The sequence below is a fragment of the Eschrichtius robustus genome, chromosome 6 (genome assembly GCF_028021215.1).
Source record: "Eschrichtius robustus isolate mEscRob2 chromosome 6, mEscRob2.pri, whole genome shotgun sequence".
In the NCBI taxonomy this organism is placed as follows: Eukaryota; Metazoa; Chordata; class Mammalia; order Artiodactyla; family Eschrichtiidae; genus Eschrichtius; species Eschrichtius robustus.
In genome coordinates, this window is record NC_090829.1 from 145,066,704 (window position 1) to 145,077,693 (window position 10,990).

General features: G+C 49.6%; 1 protein-coding gene across 11 annotated transcripts in view; it reads right to left on the minus strand.

Annotated features, from left to right (window-relative positions):
* HSF2BP (heat shock transcription factor 2 binding protein) overlaps positions 1-10,965 on the minus strand; it is a 90,913-nt gene extending 79,948 nt beyond the window's left edge. The window contains exons 1-3 of one of the 11 annotated variants that reach the window (XM_068547168.1): positions 10,877-10,965; positions 9,912-10,102; positions 8,847-8,997 (exon numbers count right to left, since the gene is read on the minus strand). In XM_068547168.1, the coding sequence (XP_068403269.1) occupies positions 8,847-8,994 (148 nt within the window). In that variant the 5' untranslated portion in view covers positions 8,995-8,997; positions 9,912-10,102; positions 10,877-10,965. The other 10 variants (XM_068547167.1, XM_068547166.1, XM_068547162.1 and 7 more) reach the window with 10 other exon arrangements.
* Positions 10,966-10,990: the final 25 nt, after the last annotated feature.

The following is a 10,990-nucleotide window of genomic DNA, read 5'->3' on the forward strand; positions in this document are numbered from 1 at the left end:
CTATGGGCCAGAATAATTCTTCTCTGAGCTGAAACAGAGGTCCCCCTCTCTTCTCATTAATATCAAACTCTTGGGAAATTAATCTCAAAACACCCCACAAATGCTTTAGAAATCATGTAGTGCAGTGCTTTTCAAACCCCACTGCTAAGAACCCAAGTGCCTCAGGGATGCTTATGGTTCTGTAAACATTTAATTAGTATTTCCATTTTACAATATGTTTTTCACTGTTTTATTTGGAAATAATTTCAAACTTACAAAATGTTGCATGAATAAAAATAATACAACGAATACCCACATACCCTTTACCCACACTTACGTACTGTTTAACATTTCACCACATTTGCTCATTTGGACCATACACAAGCATACACACAGTACATTTTTTCAGCCAGTTTAGGGTAAGTTACATATATCATGGTCCTTTACTTCTAAATACTTCAGTGAACATTTTCCAAGAATAGGGATAATGTCTTAGTTACCCAGTATACACAGTTGTCAACCTCAGAGAAATTAACATACCTTTACCTAATCTACCACGGACATTAGAATTTTGTCAAATGATCTAAAATTGCCCTTTACAGCATTTTCTTCCTTCAAGGTACAGCATCTAGTCTAGGATCAGGTATTGCATTTAATCGTCATGTATCTTTAGTCTCCATTAATTTGGAACATCTCCATAGCCTGTCCTTTCTGTATGACATCACAATACATTTTTAACAATTTAAAAGTCATAACAACATACATGGAAGAACCATTTCCAGCTAGCATGGTGATGTAGCAGATCAATCTCCCCCCCCCGCCAAGAATAAGTAGGAAAGCAGAATTTGAACAAACCAGAAAAAAGTTGTTTCAAGGTACTTGAGAGTTACCAAGTCACGTAGGCCTTGAGAGCCAAGACCTAGAGAAGAGGGAAATGCACTGAAGTGAGCAAGCCCAACTTTCCAGCCCACTCTTCCCCAAGGCATCTGCATATTTAAAAGCAGCACAGGCAAAGAGGCAGCAAAGCTAAGCAGAGCATCTCACCACAGAGTACAGAGCTACTAGGCAGCCGAGACCTGGGGCAGGCCATGATCCTGGAGGAGGTAGAAGCTCAGGGAAAGCGCAGAGGGGCTGCAGAGGGAGGCAGGCGGGCAGTGAGTGGAGAGAGGCCAGGAGGCCAGGCAGAGCTGTCATCAACCTCATGGCGCTGGAGAGGTCAGAACAGAAGGTCAGGGCACTTCCCTGGTGCTCCAGCAGGTAAGACTCTGCGCTCCCAGTGCAGGGGGCCTGGGTTTGATCCCTGGTTGGGGAACTAGAACCTGCATGCATGCCGCAACTGAGAGTACGCATACTGCAACTAAGACCTGGTGCAGCCAAATAAATAAATGATAAATAAATAAATATTAAAAAAAAAGAAAAGAAAAAGAAAAAAAACCTGAAGGTCAGGCAGGGCCCACCTAGATGGAAGGACTCTGGGAAATGACTCAAGCTCTCAGTTAGACCCCCTTGAAGAACTAAAACCCTAAGAGGGAGAATGAACTAGAAACAGGCCAGCTCGAACTAAGACTGAAATCAGCCGTGAACCAGCTCAATCCCTAACTGGATTTAGGTGAACTACTCTGACTCCATTCTAACTGACTGAGAGAAGCCAGGGGGAAAAAGTCCTTGCTGGAGAAAAATATCAACATCCAGAGCCTCTACACACTTCATTTTTTAAAATCCATTAATCAATAAAAAAAATTACCAGAACTACCAACAGGAAAAACAGACAATACAAGCAGATCAACAGGTGATCCAGACAATGGATTTATCAGACTCAGACTTTGAAATAACTGTGACCAATACGTTCCAGAAATAGACAACAAGAGAGTTTCACCAGGGAGGTAGAATAAAAAACAACCTAGTAGAAAATGAACACAAAAACTAATAAATACTAGTATTTAAATTTTTATTTATTTATTTATTTATTTTTGGCTGTGTTGGGTCTTCGTTGCTGTGCGCGGGCTTCCTCCAGTTGTGGTGAGCGGGGGCCACTCTTCATCGCGGTGCGCGGGCCCCTCACTGTCGCGGCCTCTCTTGTTGTGGAGCACAAGCTCCAGACACGCAGGCTCAGTAGTTGTGGCTCACAGGCTTAGTTGCTCCGCGGCATGGGGGATCCTCCCAGACCAGGGCTCGAACCCGTGTCCCCTGCATTGGCAGGCGTATTCTCAACCACTGCGCCACAAGAGAAGCCCAAATACTAGTATTTAAAAAAAAATTTTAAATAAATAACAGAGCTAATAAAGAATTGAGAATCAGACCCACATAAAACTAGCTACTATGACAAAAGACACTGTAGCACAGGAGGGAAAGACTGCCTTTTCAATAAATGGCACTGGGTCAGTTGGCCACAGATGGCTAGTGGCTATTTTTAAAACAGACGTAGATAGCATAGATCATACAACACCTTCATCACCACACAGGGTTCTACTGGACAATGCTCACAGAGGTAAGGTGCTGCTGTACAGATCTCAAATTACACAAAGTAACTTTTTTTCTCTGCTAAAAACCGAGTCAAATATCTCTCCAGTATATCATGGCTACACTTCTTTGTATTCATTGCTGATATGCACTCTACTAACATTTAAGTATATTTATTTAAACAAATAAATTTTTTAAGTTAAAACTAATGTTGCAGATTTTAAAATGTCAGTAATGACACTGTAGTTTATGTTTGGCGTCAACATGTAAAATTAAATAATTCCAACGCCTCTGAGACTCTGAGTGAATATCTGACAGACTGCCACTAAGGTGGCAAGTTGTTTTTAAATTATATCATTTAACATCTCAAATGCAACGTAATTCATTTGGAAAGTGTTTTCTATAAGACAATGAAAATTTAAATGGGCTGAGTGGCTTTGCCATCATCTCTCTCCAAAATGAACACCTGCCAACCAAGAAAGGCAAGAAATTCTTAGACTTGGTGACTTAATTGTGAAACAAAAATATCTGACCCCTCTGATTTCAAGCTTCAAGATCAGTTTAATTGAAATCTGTCCTCATGTTGAAAGGTGAGCTGTTTAAAACATTTCTCATTTGCAATTCCTCATCTCTGGGATTTGTCTTTTTCTTGCTACTTAACAACCACAAATGAAAATAGAAACTGGACACTGAGGATGGTACTGCAACCGTCTTCCAAAATGTCTAATGTTGAATTTTTGTTTTCATCAAAACACCGTCATTGGGGACTTCCCTGGTGGCACAGTGGCTAAGAATCCGCCTGCCAATACAGGGGACACAGGTTCAAGCCCTGGTCCGGGAAGATCCCACGTGCCGCGGAGCAACTAAGCCCGTGCGCCACAGCTACTGAGCCTGAGCTCTAGAGCCCGTGAGCCACAACTACTGAGCCCATGTGCCACAACTACTGAAGCCCGCACGCCTAGAGCCCGTGCTCCGCAACAAGAGAAGCCACCGCAATGAGAAGCCCACGCACTGCAATGAAGAGTGGCCCCCACTCACAACTAGAGAAAGCCCGTGCGCGGCAGCAAAGACCCAACACAGCCAAAAATAAATAAATAAATTAAGAAAAACACCTTCATTGTACCCACTGATTTTAAAACTAAATGTTATAAAACTGAATTTTTAAAATAATTATGCAGAAAATACAACTTTCATTTATTTTACATATTGAACAACCATATACCATAAAAAATTTTATTTTTTTAAAAAAAGCAGGATTCTCCCAGTTTAAAACAAACTCGTGCCATGCGCTGATGTAGTAATAAGTCCTTCACTGTTGGAAGAATGTGCACCAGAAGGGATGAGAGAAAAGGGGGGTGAGCGAACTTTTACTGAGTACGGTTGAGCCCTGAACAACACGGGAGTTATGAGTGCTGATCCCACCCCGCCCCCCGAAGTATAGCTCTGCAGTCACCGCGAGGAGGGCCGTGCAGCGCTGCAGCATCACGGGGACCCGCTTACTACGCGAGGGTCCAGGGCCCCTCCACCTGAGGACGTCCTCGTCCTCTCCGTGGAGGGCGCCCCAGCCCCGCCTGTACCAAGCACGTGCCAAAGGGGAGCTCACTGTAAAGCTTGATGCCTCCAGTGAGGCAAGCGCGGCTGTCCTCGTTCTAGACAGGGGAATAGCAGAGACGGCCGACAGCAGCAGCGCACAGGCCGCTCCTACCTCCCCGTACCCCCCGGCTGAGCTCTGCGCCCACCTGCGGAGCCTAACCAGACCAACCATTTCTTCTCACGTCCTGTCCACCCCACCCATGCAGCCACAGTCCACACTCTAACGTCAAGTCCACACCTTCCTTGATGAGCACTTTACGTTAACTTTTCTTCACCTTCCAACCAAGCCCTCAACCTATCCTAACTTAGATGCAAAAATCATTCCCCTGAAAATGTCATTTTAATCACTATTTTGAAGTCATTTCCATGTGCTAATTTCCAACTGCCTCTCCTTCCAAATTTAAAACAATAATCCATGATTATTCTGTCTTGCATAAACTGCTCACATTCACTGACATCTGCTATACCCCAATCTCTGCTCCACGTCAAGCAGAAAAACTAGCTTATTAACCCACAACCAATCCTGCTCGCTCCCATTTGTGACTTTCCTACATGCCTTACCCCAGCCTAAAACATCTTTCCATTTCCCTTCTAATAAATCATGCCTCTGCCCTCAATGTTCATCTATTCCCCAAAGATTCTCAGGCAACACCCTTGGAGGATTATTCCAAACTCCACCACCTACTGCCCAGTTTCCCAAAGGAAACTAAGTTACCGTGCTAGAGGCAGAATTAAGTCCCATTCACGACCGGACACCCATCACACCGTCCTAAGTCCTCTGGTTGGCTTGTACAGCCTGAGCCCATCCACACCATCCAAAGATCCACACCTGTTCTCCTAAAGAAACCTGCCCTGAAGTCAGGTGTATGGCTTCCCTCTCCTTCCTCCCTGCCTGCATCCACTCCTACGTTGCCCTTTCTCATTGCTTAAGACAGGAGGCACACAGCAACTCTGATACTGGTCAAAGCCAAGAACTGTCGGACCACAGGCCAGGGAGAGGGTGGATGAACCCACATGTCAAACAGCTCTTGCTGCCACCGCGTGATCCTTGGATTGACTCTAAGGGACCCATTCTCAAAGCAATGGCTCATGTGATCCCTCTGGGAAGACAGGCCCTTGGGAAGGCCGAGGAAGGGCCATCAGACCTACTCCTCACAAAAAGATAAAGGGGCGGCGGGGGGGGTGATTTTTGTTTTCTTTCATGTCACCTGAGTGATAAGAATTCAAGAGCCAAGGAATTCTCTGGCGGTCCAATGGTTAGGACTCTGCACTTTCACTGCCAAGGGCATAGGTTCGATCCCTGGTCTGGGAACTAAGATCCCACAAGCTGCGCAGTGCAGCCAAAAAAAGAAAAAAAAAAAAAAAAAAAGAATTCAAGAGCCAAAATTAAGTGAAAGATGCCTCTTAGGAGGCCATCTTCTAGGCCAGGCCTCAGACCAGAGAAGCAGAAGTCTTCAAGGGCCAGCTCGTGTTCAAGATTCACAGTGAAGCCTACCACAAGCACCCCGGTCCACTTCGACCCTCCCTTCCTATACACCCAGTGACCTGTAGCACACGCTAGCCTCACGAGATACCACAGCAATTTTAAAAAAAGAGCATGCAGGAACGGGAGGCTGGGTGGTCCCTTAGGACCAAATACTCAGCCAGGCACAGAGAATATAACGGGAGACCCTGCCCTTCCACCAATTTATACTGTAAGATGGGGCTAAAACCATTCTGTCTGAAGGAAAAGTACAGGATGCTATGACAACATCCAACAGGAAGACAAATCTTGTCTAGGCAGTCAGATAAGGAAATGAGTCTGGGCCAGAGCTACGTCCAATAATACAAATCCTTTCAAGCCATGGTACAGTTTTAAAGTTTGGGGTGGTAGGGGGTTTGGGTCAGGGTTTTGTTTGTTTTTTGGTCTTTATCCTAAGAGCAAAGAGAAGCCACTGAAAACTGACTTAAGCAGGGGAATGACATAATCAGACTGAATTGTTAAAAATTACTCAGGCTACAGTACACAAAGCAGACTGGTGAGTGGCAATGAGTTAATGCTATCAGGAGCAGAGATTCAGGCAAAATGACAGGGGCCTGGACTCGGTGGAGGCAGTGGCAATGGAGGTGGCTGATGAATTCTGGATGCATCCATGAGGGGAAACGTACAGGACTTACGGGGAGACAGGCCGGGGCTGGAAGGGGAGAGAACAGTGAAAGGAGAGGTGGCAACAAGGAGGATCCCAGGTCTCTGTCTGGATGGTGGTGCCCTGGGGAGGCTGGGAAAGCCCAGTGTCCAGTGGGGTAGGGGCGGGATAGCATGAGTCAGATGTGAGAAAGTAAAATTAGCCTGCTCTGAGAAAGTGAAAATCTGTCCTGCAATTTGCTAGGCTGGGATAACAGACACAGAAAGCTGGCTGCCAAGTTAACAGGAAACAACATTTCTCCCAAGGACACACTGCAAGAGTAAAGTGTCATGATGAACCCTTCTTTCAGTGGCTACTGATTTCTTGTTCAGAGAAAGTTTACTCTTTAAAATCCTAGACTATCAGAAATTGTGCTGTTTGGAATTATACTAGTAAGAAGGAGGAAACACCCACTCTCGCCTGCAGGGTCGCAGTCACTGTGACACAGAGCAGAGCAGAGCCTTGATAGCCAGCCAGCTGCAGAGCTTCAAATAAAGGATTTCTAGACCTGATGTGCCACCATCGACCTAAATTTTGTAGTTCTCAAGGAAGCAGGACCTGGGGCCACGGCAGTGAGACCTGATGCTGACCCCTTCACACACAGACCTACTCTGCTTGGAACCCATGAAATCACAGCTCCATCTGCACTTCATCTAAACTCGGCCCTGCCTCAAATCCTACAGCAACTCTGTCCTTTCCTTTGTTGGCAAGATGCCCACAGTCCCTCTGGTGTGTGGTCTCGCTCACCGCAACGAACCAATAATCTGCCCTTGTCAGAATACAGGTCCTTCCTGATGGCTGCAGCCTGATAAGGCTAAGACAAACACTTAGAATTTGAAATGAATGTGAAACAAGCGAGAAGAAATGCCAAGTAGGAGTCAGATACAGGGCCCTGAGCCTGGAGAAGAAGTCAGGCTAGAGAAAAACCTATGAGACCCTGGCATCGAGATGGCAACTGAAGCTATGTGTGTGCAGAGATTGCCCACGGAGAGGCCACGGAGTGAGGAGAGAAGGGGGCCTAGGCCTGAGCCTCGAGCACCTCCACGAGCTGAAAGGCTGCTGCAAAGAAGGCTGACTCAGCAAAGCAGACCGAGAAGATCAACAGAAAAGAGGTGATGGCGTGGCTGGGGAAGGCCAAGGACTGTGAGGCAAGATCTCCTAGAGCCTCACTTTGATCAGGTCGCCATGGAGTCATTTGTGGGCCTCGTTTTTGTAACCACCAGCCTGATTTTGACAGAGGACTAATCTCCAAAAATTGACTTGCGCTCACCAACTCATGAGAAGACCCTGATGTATTTTTCAGAATGCCAATTGACTAATTTTCAGTGAGAAATACAACTACCCAGCAGGCTGACATACTCAGCTGCTGGTCAGCACTTTCCTTCCCTAAATGAGCATGAGATCAGGACTAAGGAAATTAAGAAGACCATGACCTGGAGCTACAGTAACCAGTGACAGAGAGCATACCTGGCGGCATCCCAGCAGGAAACAAGGGAACCCTGGTGTGCACTTTATGGAAAGGACTACTTACAGAGGGGAGAGCAGGGGTCAGAGACCCAAAAGGGATGGTAAAGCACCCAGCGACTGGCAGCAGCCCTCCAGCTGAAAGAATGAGGGGGGGAAACAGTACTCCTGGAGGCCAGTGAGAGCTGCGAGTGACTCCTGGGTGCGACATAGCTGTGGAGGGAGCAGGAGGAAACACCCCGAACTCCTTCTATCGGTGAGACCGCTGGCAGCCAGCAAGGAGGCAAGAGGCAGGCAGCCTGCAGGAGCCCACCTCCCAGAGCACACCACAGGGCCGAGAGCGGATCTGAGGATTCCAAAGAGAGAATAAACAGGCAGGAAGCCATGGCAACCATGAGCATTCTCCCCTCTAACTGGATATGGCTGCCCCCTTGACCAGATACTTTTCCACAAACCAGAAACTTGTACTGTTGAGTCCACATACCTTCTTGTCTGGACTAGCGCTAAAGACATGACCTGGGCCTCCGAGATACACCTCTTCTAGAGGCCAAGCAGTGATGGCAAACAATCAAACACAACGGTAAGTTAGCCTTAACCATTGAAGGCTGATTTGATAGTAACTCGACCTCAATCAGGCAAGTACTGAATCAATCCGAAACAGCTCCAGGAACTTCAGTAGGACTCCTAGACTGATACCTGACACGATGGCCAAGCTCAAATCTCAGAGTCTGAATGGACAAGTCCTAGCAACTTAAATCAGTGCTAAAACTGACCCGTTCCTCCATCGAGAGAAGTATCTCTATAGACACACCTGACCCCCTGCAAAGTTGCTGCACGGCAAGATCCTTAAGTTACACAAAAAAGACTTAATTTTTGGAATAGAGCTTTTAAATGATAAAGCATAAAATTCTTCCGCCAAAGATGAAAGGGGGAGAAAGGAGAGCTGGTAGCAGATACTCAGAAAGCTGGCAGCCCTTTCCTCCAACACAAATTTGCACACAGCCAAGTTGCTCATTGTGGGCACCTCCCTCCCTTGTGCCTTATCAGACTCTCCCAAACGTAATTACAAAGACTGTAACAGTACCTTAACGTTTATTTATAGTCACTTCACAGCTACGGAAGGCAAACCTGCTGAAACAGACTGCTGTCACCATCAGACACTGCTAAAGATGAAGTAACACTCACTTTTTTCTACAATCTTTAATCTCTGGAAGCTTTCCAGCACTTCCCCGTTTAGTATTCTGGGTACGAAGTCCCGTATTTGCATCACTTCAGTTGTCAGTCGTTCCAGGTCCTTCTTTCTGACTTTAACAAATTCTTCTTTAGTTCCCATATGCTAAAAGAACAAGCACACCTTAAGATTACTACACTTGACGTCAGATGACTAAGACCAGCAGCCCAAGTGAGCTTGCCTCCTTCAACACCTCCCGGGCTCACAATTGTTTCAAAAGCATGTCTTCACCTGACGTGCCCTCCACTATGTCCATTACAGCTAGAGCGTGAAGCCCCGGCCTTCAAATGGCGAGCCAGTTTTTCCAAGCGCAAACGAGGCCCTACTGCTGAAAGCCCAGGGAAACGCCAGCAACTTTTTCTTAACGCTCCGCCGGCGCCACGCTAATCAGAAGGAAAAGGAATTTGACTGGATTCCTACTGGGTGCGCCAAGCCCCTTGCTGGCCAGCACGCTTCGTGTTGACCACAGCCCTCAAGGCTGTCCCGCTGGGAAACGGGGGCACAGGCAGGCTAGGTGACTCTCAGGAACCCCAGGACCAAGGGACACCAGCAGGATCTGAACCCGAATGCGGCTCCAAAGTCCATCCCCCCGCTCGGGCACCACCACGTGCGGCGGCTGCGACAGCCGGGCAACCGTGAGGCGGAACACGCCCGACCCGGCGACAGGGCCTCGCGGGCGGGGACACAGGAGGCACAGGAGCAAGCCCACCGCCCACCGCGCAGCCTCCCAGACACGCACGCGTGGTTTCCGGGGCTGGGGTCGCTGCCCCCCATACCCGGCCCAGGCCATGCTGCCCGCGGACGACGCCCAGGGCCCTCCCGGGCACACTGGGCAACGCCCAGGCGGGCTGCGGTGCGGCTCAGCGCGGGGGAGCGGAGAGCGCCACAGCCCGGACCCGCGGGCGGCTGGCGGCCCGAGCGCCCACACTGACCCGGCAGGTCTCCTCAGCACCGCCCGCCTCCCCCATGGCCGCCGCAGCCTCAGCTCCGTGCGCCTGCGCAGCGGCGTGCCCTCTGACCCTCACGCCAGAAAGCGCGGGAACGCGTCCACGCCGAGAGTCAGGCACACAGAGCCGCGAGAGTTGGGCACGCAGAGCCGCGAGATTCAGGCCTCGTAGAGTTGGGCCAGCGTTTTCTGCGGGAAACCCGGGGTCTCGGTCGGTAAGATCCCGCGTTGGCTCTTCTGGCTTAGCCGGGATTGTAAACTTAACTGCGAAGTAGAAGGACAGTGAGACCCACGTGTAAGTGTCCTGTGAAATAAATCGAATCAGGCCTTTCCTGTTTGGCGGGGGATGTCAGACCAAGGGGCGATGCGTTCAAGGGAACCAGCGGCCGGCGGCCCGGCACCCACGCTCAGCCCAAGCTCCATGAGCAAAGGCCGAGGCTTTCCGACCACAGGCCGCTCGGGAGGTCTGGCCCGGTAGGGGGCCTTCGTGCAGCCGGCTGCTACGTAACTGAGACGACCACCATGAACTGGGAGACATCACCCAGTCCATTGCCCTGCTCCTACACGCCCACAGAGTTCGCAAAACAAGGTGCAGCCTGTGCGTTCAAAGGTAACGGTTCCCGCACAATTAGGAGTTCGTCTGTCTGAAGCCGGCCGCGAGCCGACACCACCGAGTCCCCGGCGTGCGTGCCCTCCAGGCCCGCGGGCGGACCCACAAGCTCACGCTCTCAATCCTCGCGGCAGGGACCCGGGCACTGGCGGTCGCCGGTCGGAGAGGTGAAGCCCGGCTCCCGCCAGGGCGGCCGGAGAGAGAGCTGCCCGCAACATCCCGCCAAAATCCACAAGGGCGGCCTCTCTCCCCCGCCTCCACCCCGCCCAGGCGGCCCGAGGAGTCCAGTGCGATTAAAGACTCGGTGCCCCGTATCCCGCGGAACAGCTGCCGATCGGATGGGGACTTCGTGGAGTGGGCGCAAAAATGCTAGATGACGTAACACTGGCCATCCGTCTCTTCCTGGCCGACACCCAACGCCGGCTAACCTCGCAGTCAACGGCCCCGACCTTTGGCGACCGAGAGACTGCGGAGCCGGCAAGGCGCGACGCGAACCCGAGCTGCGCAAGTCCGCCCGCTGCCCAGGCAGCCGCGCTTACTCC